We start from the raw sequence: 16,371 nt of genomic DNA, 5'->3' as shown, positions 1-16,371 counted from the left end.
TGTCTACTGGTATTTCCTAATAGGCAAATGATACCAGCTATTGTGTGAGGGCAATATTTCCCAAGAAAAGTTTTAACCACATGCTCAATCTTTACATAAAATGACTTAAGGACCATGGAACGAACACCATAATCATAATGGTTAGAGATTAAAAAACTTTAGTGGAAACCATCTAGTTCAGAAATAAATATTCAATATAATTTGTTCTATACATTTTTCTTTACTGAGCACTGTTTTCAAGATATATGTCATTTATAGAATTTTATAAGGCGCTGTTACGAGTGCTTATAGTTACGACAAAATCATTTGCCATTTTCAGTGCTCGTAGTTGTGCGGTTCCATTGTACTTAGTGCTTTATTTTCTGACAAAAGCCTTCCAACTAACTGAAGCTCTTTTCTCTCTCCAGCACTTTAGTTTTCATCAGAACATTATATCAGTACGTGTGTCCTTCACTTATCTAATAAGTTGTTTTCTAAATAATGTGGCTAAATCACTTGTCAGCATGCATGCTGCTTTTGTTAGACTTGTGCAAGATCTTAAGTTCGTCCCTTGCATAATTACACTGCACTGATAAAATAACATATGGCACATAGCTGAACTATAATTTACTGTTAGTAAATAAATCCCATAATTTTTACCCCATCTAAGAAATTTTTAAAGTAAATAAAATTTTGAGCACCGTAAAACGGGGTGAATAGAAACAGCGGGGTGAATAGAAACAGTCTGCTAAGAAGGTATTTATGAATAAAACCATTAATTTGTAATCCTTATATTTTTTAACTAATTTGCCAACATTGTTAAGAATGATTTTTCATTGAAGATTTAGTTTTTCTGAATCTCTAAATGGACCGTTTCTTTTCACCCCGCTGTTTCTATTCACCCCGTTTTACGGCACTGAAAATAAAAGAAAGATTAAGGGGCATCAAACAAAATTAAGCTTAATATACACGATAAGGTACAGCAAATGTATCTGGCCAGTTAGGGGAAGAAGTCGCTGCACGGTTGAAGTTGTGCACTGGACTGATGTCGGAGGATCGCGGGAGGTTGGTGAGGGGACGCACCCTCGTGCACGTGGCCGAACACATGGTAGCGCGGCCGCACCCTCTGCTGCACGGTCGCCAGCAGCTCGACGCAGCCGGCACGCACCCCGGAGCAGCACAGGTCGCCGTAGCCGACAGGCGGGGTGTGCGTCACCAGCACGTCAGTGTCCCCCGGTATCTGCTCCCACTTGCGCAGGCACGCCTCGCCGCGCGGCACGTTGAACGCCCACTTGCAGAACTCGGGCTGCCTGCGCCCACCACAGCCAACCCACGGATACAACTCGACACTTGCAGGGGGTCTGCCTGTTTATTCCTTGAATTCTCAAAAGTGCTACTTGATGTTACGGGAGTTTTACATTGCACAGTTATGCAAAGCAAGACTGCGATGGGACCTCAAGCATGATAATGAGATGATGTCTGCTGGGTGGTAAACTGCTGTCAGCAATTCAAACCTTAGTGCAAGTCACCATCAATGTCTCTGGAAAACTGCAACAAGTACAAAATCTTCACCATTACAAAAACACAGTATCCTGTGATCAGGAAGGACTATGCAGGTAAATAAATTTCCTTTCACTTCAAAAGATGGCAATACCTGACTAAAGGAAGAAATATTATAACATACTATTGATTTGTTGATAGTTTAAATTACATATAACATAAACTGGACCCTACAAAATTCTGTAAGTGAAACTAGTCCCATACTTAAGTAATTTTTTGAAATTACCTGCAGTACAGAAAATAGTTAAGTTTTATTTCACAGTGTACTCAGGTACGATTCTACTCGAGCACAGGTGTAATGCGGTAGTTACCACGGCGTGCCGTATATCTTGAGGCCGTACAGCATCACACCCTGGTCCTGGAGGTAGGTGCAGTTGGTGAGTGCGTCCTTGGCATGACGAGCCTGGATGGCCTCCTCCAGCGACTCCTTGGGCAGCCCCAGGGTGGGGATCTGGTCAAGGACGCTGAGGCCAGTGTGGGTGCAGCGGTCCCCGCCTGGGCTGTGCCCCAGGGGGTGGGTGAATGTGCGGTCGAAGCTTAGCTCATGGTTGCCTGCGATCACTATCTTGTGCTTGTGAGGCAGCTCGCCTGTAACGAATACACCTGCCACCTTCACTTATAGCCTTTTCATGCCATTTCTATGACGGTTACTCTACAAGCACTGCAGTTTGTGTTTTGTTGCCAGAAATGTTTATCTCGCTTTGTTTATGCTTTACTTTGGATTAAGGTTGTTTTTTTGCTCTGTAATTTGTAAATACAACATGGATTCTGCATAAAACTGACATGCTTTCTACCATAGTAAAAGTCTAGACAGAATGTATGGAATAACTAAAAAAATGTAAAATATCAGGCATTATCAATTATTGCAATTATTGCATCATGGAAACTTGCTAGAAATAAGTTTTCTGTCTTTCCATTGCTGGGTAGGAAATGTGTGTATCTTTACTATTGTTGTCTTTTTTTTTAATTTTCTTCCCAAAAATCCGGAGTTATCAAACAAAAAACTTGAAATGCAACACAGCAAGTGAGACCAGGCCTTAAGAAACATTTGTTTTAAGTTTAGGCAGCTTTAACAATGTACTTGGTTGCTCAAAACTACAAGACCCCTGTAATTCGAGGCAGAGCAGCAAACTGCAGTAACCAGCATGCAGTGGAATACAGTGGCATGCCAAGTGGCAATGGTTATGCTGTTGTAATAAGCTTGACCTGTCTGAGGAAGTAAGCTCTCGAACCATCTTGCCGTAAACTCTGCAAGATGTGTGGCCATCAGAGATAATCACAGCACCTATCACGGAAGTAAAATTTACAGGTCTCAACGTAGTTTACCTCCCCTAAAATAGTAAAACAAGTGACTACCATTTGCAAAAGTGTTTTACAAAAACTAAAATGTGAACATAAATAATTGACAAAAAAAAACATATTTTCAAGCAATAAAATTATGTGTATATAAGAAGACATGTTAAATAAACACACTGAAACAAGGCGGTATCAATAAAATCTAAAATTTACATTATTTTTTGTACATAATTTCACGCTGTATTTATTTTTTGCCAAGTTAATTATAATGATGTAAATTACCTACAAAATGTTATTAGAATAATAAAATGTGTCTGAATAAAATGGTCTATTTTATGCAGTCATAGCAACTTTCTACTCTAATGACATTTCAAAGTAATGTTCAATTAATTTCAGTTTTTTAAGCCACACTGACTTTGCTTCTTAAAATTTAGATGGATAAATGATAATAATTCCAACATAAAACAAGTACTCGACACCATGCAGTTGTCATTTTAATGTAATTGATCTTACTGATAAAATTTTTTATTTTCTTTTTTCAATGAAGATAAAAATATTGCCTACAGCATGTTTCTTCCATGTTCTGCTGAGCGACAGCCTTTGTTAATTTTACATTAGCCTCCTCAAAACAATTTGCAGTGCTTCTTCTTTCTCTACTCTCAAACACTTAGCTTCATGTCATCAGTTGCAAATGATCATCTTTCATCAAGTTTGTTTCTCTTCTTTATTTCCTCTAAAGCTCTTTCTTCTTCAGCCAAAATTTTTTTTCACTTAAACCAATTATCTACACCTGAGTGAATTTAGTATCACAATATCTTCACAAGTGGTGTTACAATTATAATAAAACATTCTTTAAATGCAAAATTGGATTTAAAACTATACGATAGTGGAACAAGTTCATGTATGTTTCTATAATAGCGCAGATAATACGGAAAAATCACAGATAAGTAATGACGTTTGAATAGTTTACACATGGTTATTGTCATCGTGCTTTCCATGTGTTGCCAAATGGACAATTTACTGAAGATAATTTAAACAAATAAAAAATTTAAAAAAAACATTAATATGATGCATGCAGCATTTCGTAACTGGCAAAAAAGTTACAAAAGTGACTTCAATCAAAATTTAGTCACCAAAAGTGACTTAATGAAAAAAGGCCTACTTTGAGACGTGAGTTTAGCAATGTGTATCTTTAAGATGGGCTTTAAATTTTTTAACGTGTTTTATAATCTGTTGTCCGTTAAATCTAATTTGATCAAATTAGACATTTTTACAGCAAATACACTTCTTTATGTTAACCATTTAGATAAGGTGATTCACAATCATGTATTTTCCCATATTTCACCATGGACATTCAACTTGTAACAGTTCACACCTCCTGCTAGCTCTAATTGACCTGTTACGTACATGAAAACACACTTAGCAATTTACTGGGTATTGAAAAAATGTTAAGTTCCAAAAAAATATTTACTATCAATGATTGTGATGGAAAAAAGTCTTTCGAAACATTTACTGATTTTGACACTGTATTTACATGATGTTCCATGCTAAAACCCAGTGGTTACTTAAACTCATGGTACAAATGGCTGCTACACCTTTGTCTTCTCAGTGTGACCCTCAAGTTATGACCGGGGGAGGCTCCTTCTGGTCCTGCATTGCCGCTTGTGGTAGTAAAATTATAATTAAAATGTCAGAAAAAACTGACAGCAGGGCCTGGACCAAATGTGTAAAATTATTCTCAGCTACATAATTTTTTTTAGATTTGGCGAGCCACCACCCTACATTCCTGTTAACTCAAGTGCCCGAACGACTGACCAATTATGACCTACAAATCCTTTGCAGTATGTCCACAAACCCACCACGTGAAATCTGTTCCCATGCTCCGATTCCTATTACATTATCCAAATGTTTTAGAACCATGTAGAGGTAATGGCAGAAAATTTTGAGACTTTTTTTTTTGTATTTCGGAGCTTTTATTTGGAAACTATCTGAATTGCCTGGGCTAAATCACCCTTGGGAGCTGATTTTTGGAAAATCTCGTTCTCAGGTGATGGCTATGTAATGTAACATCACTGCATAGTTTCAAGTCTGTGTGAAATATACTTGAAAAACGGGAAATTTTGATATTTAACACCCCACAATATTTCATAGAACTTATTGCTCAAATATGTAAAAATTTATTTTAATGCCCTCGCACTCCTCCTTTAAGGGGCCCGCCTACCTGGTCACACACACGGTGTGCAGAGCTTCAGTAAAAACAACGTGATTTCAAAACTACTCAAGATATCCGAGTGGGGTATGCTTACGAAAAGCATTTAAGAGTTCGCTGAGGCCCGAATTTTGGATCATGTTTTTAAACTGTATTTCTAGAAGAGTTAAAATGGCTGAAAGGCATGTTTTCAGAGTAATTTTTAGGTGTAAAACAAGTGGTACAGATTCTTGAAAGCACTTAAGGGACTTGCATTACACCTTTATCTTCATTTCCTCGTAATATAAAAATACTGTCATCGCTCAAATTTCACAGTTATCCATTGACGACAAGAAGGCTGCGCGCCAGTTCAGAGCCTTGTGCTTAGAGGCGATACCGGGATAGAAATACCATCGAGCGTCGCGCTTATCATCCCGCCTCACTAACACACATACACCCCTGACGAGGCGGGCCCCTTAAAGCTGATTTTTGGAAAACCACACCCTTAGTTGATATTATTTAATATAAGGAACATCATCGCTGAATTTCAAGTCTTAAGCACTTGAAAATGGGAAATTTTTATCTTTAACACCTTCACAACCAGCCTACAAGGCTGTGTATGTAATGTAAAGAATATCCCTGCCGAGTTTCAAGTTTGTAAGACATATACTTGAAAGACTGGAAATTTTTAATCTTTAACACCCCTAAGATATTTTATGAAAATTCCTGAGCTAACCTGTGAAAATAATAAGCTGTTGTGTCAGTGTTCACCATATTGGCAATGCTAGATACCCAAACAATTTAATTTTTTTTATTGGAATATAATTTTAATAACCTTTGTCTGTGTCCATTTTATGTTGTGGTGTGTTAAAAACTGTTTTCTGTCATGTATAATACAATTGGTTGTTATTTGTAAAGTTAAACAATGTACCTGTATACAATAAATGTATGTTACTTTTGGATAATTTTCAAGTAAAATATCAGGCGCCTAAATCCAAGCACCTAGTGTGAACAATTATCATATTTTATGTTTTTATTATCATCTATGCTTTTTTATCTAAAGTCCAAGTAAAAGTATTTTACAAAATTAAGAAAGATTGGCTTAGTGTTAATGCAGTACATTGTGACTAATGTTGCTGAACTAAAATTTAGTAATGCACAGAAACATTTGCTACGGTTGATCATGGAACACTGATGGCATAATTTGTTATCGTGAAAACAAATGTATTTGAAAAATATTATTCTATATGAATACAAATATATTTTTATTTACAGATATGAATACAAATTTATTTGTATTTGTAGGTGTGACTACGAAATCAGCTGTGTTCATATGTTCATGTGAATATTCGTATTCGAATATCAAAGAATATGAACAAAACATTTGTATTCACAAATATGTAAAATATTCACATTCACGTATTCGTATTCACCTAAAGTAAGGGCCAGATTACACAGTGAATTGTGATAAAACTGAAAAAATACTGATATGCATGCCAATACAATGCTGAACACCTAAATGCAAGTTAATACCCCATATTAGCACTGTAATGGAAGTTACATAATAGAATTAAGCAGCATTTAACCAAAACTTAACTCAAATCATAAAAAACAGTAATTTTTTAATGTTTTGAATTTAAGGAATATCTTCATTTCCATCAAGAATTGTACCAAAATGCATAATCTAATTTTTTTTATTGTGCATCTCTTACTGAATCACTTTTAAACTACAAATGCTTGTCAATTTTTTATTGTTCTGAATGTATCTGTTCAGATCAATTTATTACAATTTTTTTTAAAACATTACTGATATTTTAAGGAAAATAGAAAATTAATTAAAAGTTCAAAAATATCTAGAAAATAGTAGTATAAATGTTGCGTACAAACCATACATTTTTTTATAATAAAACTATACAATTGATGTAATATTATAACATTATAATAAAAGCTATTATTTGATTTTGAAACAATCAACTACAGCACTAAACTATATCTCGTTAATTATTCATTAAAAAATATCTCCTATACCATCTTCTGAAAAACACTCACCTTTTTCCTCTTCCCCATCATTTACTATAAGTTGAATGATGAATTAACTTGCATTATAACGTTATGGCGTATGTGCCTAGCTACAACTGCGTTTGACACAGCTAACACTCACAGTTACTTATATTTGAGTAATTAAAGATTAATGTTTTCTCAAATTTGATATTAAGGTGTAGTGTATGTTAAGGGTAAAACATATTAACTGGCTGGCAAAGTATGGTGGTTGGTTGTATTCGTGTATGGTTAGTACCAAAACTAATAATATCAAATAAGTAACTAAATCAATATAAAAATATTACTATGTATTATTGATACTTAATTTTCAGCACATAGGTAGGTTCAACATTTGAAATGAATACTCATGATCTGAACAAGTCTGAATAGAAAAATTATGTTCAGATACCCTAATGTTGCACCAGCTTAGAAATAACCTACCAAATACAGATAGCCAGATATAAATGAACTCAGGCCAAGTTTTGATACTGCACTGTCATTACTTAATTCTCAATGGTTAAAACTACCGGTACTAGCTCTCTTTGTGGTAGATCATGTTCTTCAGCCACTCAAGACTTCTGGGTAGATTGGTTGATGGTCGCAAGAAATTGTAGAAAGGGACGCTGTAAAGAGAGTTCTAATCAACTACGACTGCTGTAGACTACGATTCAGTGACTGGATCGGCGATACAAAATGGTCCTGAAAACGTTGTACAAGGAAAGTTCTCATCACGAGATGACAGGAATCGGATGTAGAAGTCGCGATGCTGGAAGCACTCACGAAACGCCTCGTATGTCGTGGTAAGGCATATACCCTGTATTCTGAGGTAGATGAACTCAGAATTCTCCTATCTGAATATTCTGCTAACACTGTAGTATTTAGCTATCGTGGTTGAAAGAAACTTCTTGTTTTCATTGCGGGCACCAGGTTTTTGGCGACAAATCACAAGGGAAACGTCTTCTATCGACCATAGCGTCGTGGAATTCTCCCTATTCTATCTTTTTTTCTTTTACAACTCTCTCTTCCACTTCCCAGGATTGTTGTAGCAACCAGCGAGCTCGCAACTAGGAGGAAGAATACTAAGCAGTGGTAGTAAAAATCAAATGTACTGTAATTGATTAAACCTGTGTTTAACTCATGTAAAGCTTGCAGAAAAAGGAATAGGCATCCAAAGAATAATAAATGAAGACAAGAAATTATTAAACTGTGGCAATTTCCAAAGACTAAACATACTGGCTTGCCTTAGCTATCCCTATTAGTGTGGTTGCTGGTACAACTTATAATACAAATGCATATTTAAAAATAATAATTAATTTACAATAAACATGAAACAGTGAAATCAACCTGTAAATGGGTGACTGTTTACAACGTGTTTGTTTAAAATTTTCATCACCAAGTTGATTTGATTTTAGCATGTTGCTAACTGTTGCATAGGAGCATTTTATAGCAGTGATTTATTGAATCCTCTGTATATCTGAAGTTTTAAAAGGTAATGTATCACTTCACAGCCTGTATGAGAAGGTTTTTCATATGTAAGGTTTTTAAAGCCAAGTATTAATTTCTTTTGAGCAAAAACTTCAAAATACAAAATTTAGGACATGAAAGAGCTGTGATTACAGCAATTTCCCCTTGAGGAACGGCATTGCACTGCGACCTCAGGTGTTGGTGTCTGCAAACGCATGTATGTTGTTGAACAAGAAAAGGTGTAACATTGCAGAATTCCTGCCCGCAACTACTAGTAACAGTTTAGCTAAGAATGTTTGATGTTAATGTGGTTTGAATATTTTATCAATATTTTTATTAGTGTTTCTTTTGTTATGCATAGACACTTCATATTTTATCTGTGTTTTGATAGTGAATATAAATTTGGGTTACGTTTAATATAAAGCTGAATGTAGTATTATTTGTTTCATTGTAATTTACATACATGTACCATATAGGTATTAATTATGTATTGTAAAATGTTAAGGCATATTCTGGGTAGAAAGACTGTATGGAACATTCGAGAAAGTTCTAGAAGGGTTTGAAACAAAGGAAGACACGGGCATGACACATTGTCGCCGGCAAGTTTTTTTCACGCCTCAAGTTAGTGCGTTGTTAGAAAAACCCAGCACGTGAATGCACGACTGCGCAGCAATAAACTGGAACTTTCACTGGGGGCTGTCTCGCCAACCAATCAGGGCGAACCTTGAGGTTGTGTGATGTGTCTCCAGACTTTTAGAGAGAAACATTCTGTACTGTGATTGGTCAGTTGGCCCAAGGGGTTGCCTCCCTTCGTTTTGGCTTCGTAAGGGTGAGGTAGCTGCGTGGTGCAGGAGTCGTCAAGTTGTCGCTGGATCGTCACGATGTGCGGCCGCGGCAGCTCGTTAAAAAATTAAATTTAAGAAGTAATTTATAATTTTTTCAAGTGTTTTAAATGTAATTTGTTATTGTTCTGGGTAGTGTTGCCGGGCCAACCTGGAATGTAACAATGGGGCTGCAGAGTCTGCATGGCCGTCAAATGGAGGTCGGAACAGCACTCGGCCAACAGGAGCGTCTCACCTTGCGCCACCGCCTCGGCGGCCGTTCACAGGCTTCTTTACAGTCATTCTTGTATTTATGTATAAGTGCATTAGCTTCCTGAATGTTTGTTATCGTGCTGAACTGAATATCTAGGTAAATAGCATGCTCATACTGTCTTGCTGTGCACACTAAGTGAATGCGCCTATTTTTACAATATTGACTTACACGTAGTTAAGATTAAGTTTTTAAATTTTTTTAAATGCAATTGTTTTGCTTGCAGGAGCTGGCTCTCCCTGTTGCACCTCACTTAATAAACAACTAACAGTATTAAATTTAAATAAACTATTGGACCTTGAACATTTGCACTACTATGATTTCTATCACTTAATTAAATATTTGGAAATATATGTGAATATGAATATATTTGTATTCACACAAGTAAATATGAATACTCTCATATTCATGAAAAATCATATTTGTTAATACATTTGTATTGATATTTACGAATACAAGTATGCCCCATCACTGCCCTGGATCTGCTCCGACCAGTGATGCACCGGAGGCTGGAAGACTGCCTGCAGATGTGCTCTCACCTATCCAGTTGTTGAACTCCTGAACCTCCTCCTCACGGCCGCAGCGAGTGAAGTCTCCCGCGTGCACGAATACATCTCCCGGAGGAATGTCGAACTTGATGTGCGGCGTCAGAGAGTGTGTGTCGCTCATGCACACAAAGCGAACCTGCCAACCAAATACGAATTTTGCATAACATTTTGTGTGCAGTATCTAAATGCAAACTTGTACAAAATAAATATATAATGGGCGAATAAACAAACCTATTAAAAAAAATTTGCAAACACATGACAGACACCTAAAGCATTAGGTTTCATGCAAAAATATTTTTCACAGAAATGCTGTACATGGTTGAAGCTCAAAATTGAAAGACTGTGAACCACCAGAGTACATACTGATAAAATAGTCATAGCATCTAGGAGAGAAGTGCACAAAACAATAATTCTGAGTCAATTTAACTTCATGATACATTGCATTACAGATGAATTTTATTGATTTGAAAGATAGTAGTGGAAATGTATGTCATGGAAGTTGGCCAATGATATACTTGAATGGTGAAACAAAGGAAAATAAAAGTATGTAATATTGGTAACAATGAACAATGAATATCATCATAAAATAAAATAAATAATAATGATAGTGTGAGTTTTGGAGCAATATTAGCGGTTGTGGTACGGGTAGGAGCGAATCAAGTTTAAAATTTCCATATCACGTATCCAAGTTTATCCACTGATCCTGATGGTATGATCCTGTGTACATAGATCTTGTGGTACATGATGCTTGTTGCTTAAATTTTGTGCATCCAAAAACTCTTTACATAACAAAATGTAATATATGTTCAATATGCATGAAAATATTTACACAAGTCATGGCATAATTTGTTTGTATTTTGATATTACAGTTTGGCCAGAATATTTTGATGGTACATTAAAACATCACGGATCAATATATACAGATATAGGATCATTCCATCCGGATATGAGATACAGAACAGTTATCACTTGGGGTTACAATATGTAAACTGACCTGAGAACCAATTTATTTTGACAGCTTTTATAGAATAAAAATTATGACATTTACATGTCATGTTTCATTTATTTCAGACCGTTATAACAACATAAAATGACGGTGGTGGTTGTAGTAGGAGCTCGTTAACGTTGGGAAGAAATAGTTACTTACTTTTGGGGTGTCTTGGAGAAGGATGATAAGTGATAGAAGAGTGCAGAAAACATGTGTTTGAAAACACAATGAATAGGAGTCAAACTCAGTGGCAAGGAGATATGACTTCTAAGGAACATTGTGGGGGGTGTAAGAAAGTGTGGAGGGAAAGGAGTAAAGAGTGAAATATGATGGGTGTGGAGTTTGGTATCACACTGACATCGTCCGGGCCTGCGGCCCCTCTTAAGTCCGATATGCCACCGCCCAAACACCACCCACCCTCCATTCAAACCTCCCGCCTACCCGTGCGTACGTGTGCGTGCGTGTGTGCTCGCCCGGCAAGAGGGCGCTGTCGTGTCAGTGTGCCGCACCCCTAAAACATAAGTAAATATAATTGTGTTATTTGTTTTTATATTCCCTAAGTGCAACGTGACGGCAGATCGGCCGGGAGGGTTTTATGTACTTTTAATTTAAAATAATGTATTAAAATATCATAGCGTTTCCGGACATTCCCTAGGAAACCCGAAGCCAGACAATAATTAAATTTAAATCTTAATAATTATAATTTGTACAATCTTTTCTCTTTATTCATAAATTGTCACATAATTTTTAATGCATTCTTGTCATGTTAATTTAGTTTCCCGTGGCACGAATTCGCAAATAGCTTTTAACGGCAATTGTTTCGGCGGGAGGACGCCATGTTAGTCGAGCGAGCCATGATCTCACCCAGTCCGCCGCCATCAACGACCGAGAGTAGACGCTTCAGCACTCCAGGGTCCTCACCGTTTGTTTCACCGCCAAGTAATTCTGTTTCAATTTAATTCCATATAAATCGTTTTCTTTTCGTCCTCGGAGCTCCTCTCGGTCGGGGGACTGTATAACTAATTGTCTTACGACCAGCAACAGTCTTTTCTCTTTTGTAATACGTAATGTAAGATGTGACGTGGGGGTCGTCGCACCTAAACCGATTCGTGCAGCGGGCGTTTTAAACAGTTTCAATCGTGTAAGTTGCATTCGCAGAATAAATCAGGTATGTAAATCTAATGTATTAATTTCTTATTTATATCTGTTCGACCACGTGGAGTGTGACGGCGTGTGGGACACCTGAGAGCCCACTGCGTAAATAATAGCGTGCCCGACGCTGAGAGCGGGCAGGGATTCGTGCTAGGTGTGTTCAGGGGGAAATTAAAATCACGCCTCACATGGGCGACGTCACGACCCTGAGAAAGAGTCTCACATCGGTCCGTGCACGTGGCACGGTGGCGCCCATAAAACCCGAGCACGCATTACGATTCAATCAGTAAATATCAGAGATTAACTACGGCCCCCGTATTAAGAGATGCCGCCACGAGTGGCCCCGTAACAACACAAAATGTGAAGGCATCAGTAGAGCTGAGTACAAGCAGCTGGGAGAGGATATAGGCGAGTGGAAATGTAGGAAATGTTATGGTGAGGAGTTAGAAAAGGAGGAGGCAGACAAGGGAAATGTAGAGGAAAAGGAGGACGAAAGGAACACAGAAATAAATGGAGGGGCTCGTAGAGGAAGAAGGTGATATACAAGGGCTGGAGAATGTGAGGTTATAGGGAGTATTGAAAACCAGCTGGAGGAAGCTTCAGGACTGGCTAAGAGATATTATAAATGAGAAATTGTGGAGGGAGGAAAGGAAATGTGCCATGAGTGGGACAGGTGCAAATAGGAAATGGAAAAGGAGCTATCTGGGAGGGAAAGAAACTTTGAGGGTCTGATAAATGGCAAAAGAATGGAAGTGGACTTGTTGAAGTAGGGAAGGGAACATTGGGAAGGAAAAATGGAGGAGGAAGTTAGAAAGCTAGGGCAAATGGTGAAATTGATGGAGGGTAACTTGGCTGACATCCAGAAACAAGTTCAAGATGACACCGGAGCAAAGAAACAAGAAAACAGGGGATGATTAAAGTTGAGCAAAGTAAACTAAAGTAGGAAAGACTAAAGAGATAGAGATAGGACAGAAACACTTGAAACTTGAGGAAAAACTGAGATTGTTGGAGGAAAGGGGGCAAACTGGAGATGGGTTGTATTGCTAGGTGGGTCATTCCATGTCAGTTCATCCAGGGCATGTAACCCATGTTTTTTGATTTTAATAAAAATACTTGTGCAAGTGTGATATAGAATGGCAGCTTTATCAGAAAAGCAATGCAGTTTGCTAATTGCAAAAACTGGAGGATTGTGTCTGTAGATTCTAATTCATTGGCAATAGATTTGTGTAAGTAGGGATTTTTTTTGTGTGTACATATAGCATTAGTAAGCGATTATCGAGTACATTACATGTTGCCAGCAGAAAGCCACTATTTCTTTACTGCATCTTATAGGAAATTTCCTTCTCTTTCACATAGTACAAAGCTCATTTTTTTGTGAGGTCTGCCTTTTGAGATACAGTCTATTTTGTAATAAAGGATGCAGATGATACATGAAACATCAGTCAGGTTAATAATTCTGTTATAACTTACAAACTATTCTGGATATAGCAATTTGGTGGCAAAATTTGAATTCTCTAGAGAATTTTACATAAGGAAAAGTGTTCTTATTCTGAATATTGGTATTACAGTGAAATACAAAGCAAGGAAACACAGATACTGACCAATTTATGCTGTCATTACAACCTGTTTTAGGCCAAAAATGGTGACAACGAAACCTTTGATTTCTCAGGAAGTATTTGAGATAAAAATCTGAAATTTTGGTTTTTAAGTGGCCTTATGTCACCAAACAAATGAACCAATTTTTATAAAAATTAAAAAAACAATGGTTACATTTTCAATTTTTGTTGGATGAACAGACATGGAATGACCCAGGTGTATAGGACCTGAGAAAGGTTGAGCATCGTGGGAAGGGTAGCAGGGACCAGAGGTGGAGGAGAGGGGTAGTGAGTCAGAACTAAGGGGTAGGGCTCATGGGAAGGGGAAGGGGGGGGGCAGAAAAGGGGAAGAGGGAAAGCAATGTGGCAGGAGTAGAGGAGAGGAGTAGTGGTGCATCTGGGAAGGAGTAACTGCGGGGGAGGGTGTCAGACAAATGGGTGAGAGGTGACAGAGGGCTGGAAGCAGGTAAGAACATTAGTAATTGTGTGTGGAAAGAGGGAGGGGAAATGCTGCAGGGAGAGCTGGAGAAGAGGAGTATTGGAGGGTAACCAATAGAGAGGAGGGAAACACAGCTAGAGTGAAGGGAAACTCCTGGAGAAAGTTCAGAAATGAGAGAACGAGAAAAGATTTTTATGATTGGGGACTCCATGATGAGGGGGAGCAGGGTTAGAGGAGCTGGGGAGGTGGTGTACCATAAGTTCAAGGGTGGCAGAAGAATGGGAGATTTGACAGATGTAATCAGAAACATGGGGACAGAGAGAAGAGAGAGATCGATAACTATACAGGGGAGGAATTATGATTTAATGTACAGGGAGGGGGTGGAAAATATGGAAGAGAAAATGGGAAAACTTGTGAAGGAAGTGAGAAGGAAATGGGGCAGCGAATAGACCTAATAATTCACTGAGTCCCCCACGAGACGTGTGGAGGAAGCTAACAGGGTGATGAGGGTAATATGTGGAAAGCTAGGGGTTAGATATGTAAACATTAGGAGCCAGTTGAAGGAGGATGATGTCAGTGAGGATGGGGTACACCTAAATATAAAAGTGCAGGAGAAGCTGTCAATGTTTCTGAAGGAGAAAGCACAAGCACATAGGGTGGTGGGAAGAGGGGAATATCATTTGGAAAACGGGAACGTGGGGGACAGGAAGGGGGACACAGATATGGGGAAGGCAGGACTTGATGCAGAGGAGTTGGACAGCATGAAGGGGAGAGGTGGGAAGGCGGAAATGGAAGAGAAAAAATTACGATGAGGCAATAAGGGTGGTAGTAATGAACTATAGAGGTGTGTATAGGTAGTTAGATATGTTCTGGAGCATAGTTGAGGCACATGAAGCGGATACTGTCGTAGCGGTAGAGACGTGGTTAGATAAGAAAATGGGGATGAGGAACTGAGAAGGGGGGTGATAGTATGCATGTGAGAGGGACTTACGGGTAGGGTTGAATGGGTGAGTGATAAGACAGAAGTGGAGGATTGGGATGGCAGATAAAGCTGCTGGCAGTGTAAAGGCCATCAGGGCAATGGAAAAAAACCATTCTAGAAATTAAGAATAAACTGGACAGGCTAGGAGAGGATAGTTGGGTGATGGTAGCTGGAGACCTCAACTTGCCAGGGGTAGTGGGGGAGCAGGAAGCAAGGTAGCAGAGATTGGCAGCTCAACTGTTAAAAAGAAGACTGTAGCAGGTGGTGGAGGAGAACACCAGAATGGGTAATGGTAGAGGAGAGGAGGAAAATGAAACACTGCTAGATGTGGTGCTGATGAGACCAGTTAAGGTGGTTTTAAGCAGTATGGTGATGGAAGGGATCAGTGACCATAAGGTCCCGGTGGAGACTGAAATAGTGTGGCGAGTAGGAAAGGAGGGTGGAAATGCTTAAAATATGGGGGTGGAAGCTGAAGAGGGAGTAAAAATTAGGGGATTTGACGAAAAATGAACCGTCTTGAGAAACGTACTAGAGCAGATAGTGGAGCATTTTGTGCCTAAAAGAAAGGTAGGAAAAAGGGATGATATTATTATGGGACGAAGATACGGGCCTTAAAGAGAAAGTGTAGGTTACATGCAAGGGCCAGGAGGAAAGGAAATGGAGAATTAAAGACAGATGAAATTGGGTAAGGAACTAGTAGTCCAGGCAAATTAAGACCAAAACAAGGCAGTACTTCCCGAAAAATCGTCCAAAGCTGGAAAGTGTTTTAATACCTTATGGGGGACCCAAATAAGAGTCCTGTGAGTTTGCGACGGATTCTGACTTCTGCTTAAGTTTTGGGAGTCAAAAAACCGCGGAATTTTCGCACTTTGTTTAGTTTTTCGCTTATAACTCCTAAACGACGCATCCTACAGAAAATTTTATTTTAAAGCTTTTTTAAATAGCATTAAATTCTGCTTGGGATGCTTTTCAATCCGTCAAAATCGGCCCAGCCATTTAGCCGCAATCGATTTTTAAAGTTGGGCCATTTTTACCAACTTGGCTAAAA

The 16,371-nt window shown here is 38.3% G+C and overlaps 1 protein-coding gene across 6 annotated transcripts in view; it reads right to left on the bottom strand.

The window, feature by feature from the left end:
• Positions 1-16,371, bottom strand: part of LOC134538221 (metallophosphoesterase domain-containing protein 1) — a 31,901-nt gene that overhangs the window by 483 nt on the left and 15,047 nt on the right. For 4 of the 6 annotated variants that reach the window (XM_063379335.1, XM_063379355.1, XM_063379383.1 and 1 more), the window contains exons 2-4: positions 10,159-10,303; positions 1,851-2,142; positions 1,063-1,289 (exon numbers count right to left, since the gene is read on the bottom strand). In XM_063379335.1, coding sequence (XP_063235405.1) covers positions 1,063-1,289; positions 1,851-2,142; positions 10,159-10,303 — 664 coding nt within the window. The remainder of the gene's footprint in view (positions 1-1,062; positions 1,290-1,850; positions 2,143-10,158; positions 10,304-16,371) is intronic. The other 2 variants (XM_063379345.1, XM_063379365.1) reach the window with 1 other exon arrangement.

This window comes from Bacillus rossius, chromosome 1 (genome assembly GCF_032445375.1).
Source record: "Bacillus rossius redtenbacheri isolate Brsri chromosome 1, Brsri_v3, whole genome shotgun sequence".
NCBI classification, from domain to species: domain Eukaryota; kingdom Metazoa; phylum Arthropoda; class Insecta; order Phasmatodea; family Bacillidae; genus Bacillus; species Bacillus rossius.
This window is presented reverse-complemented; position numbering and strand designations above follow the sequence as displayed.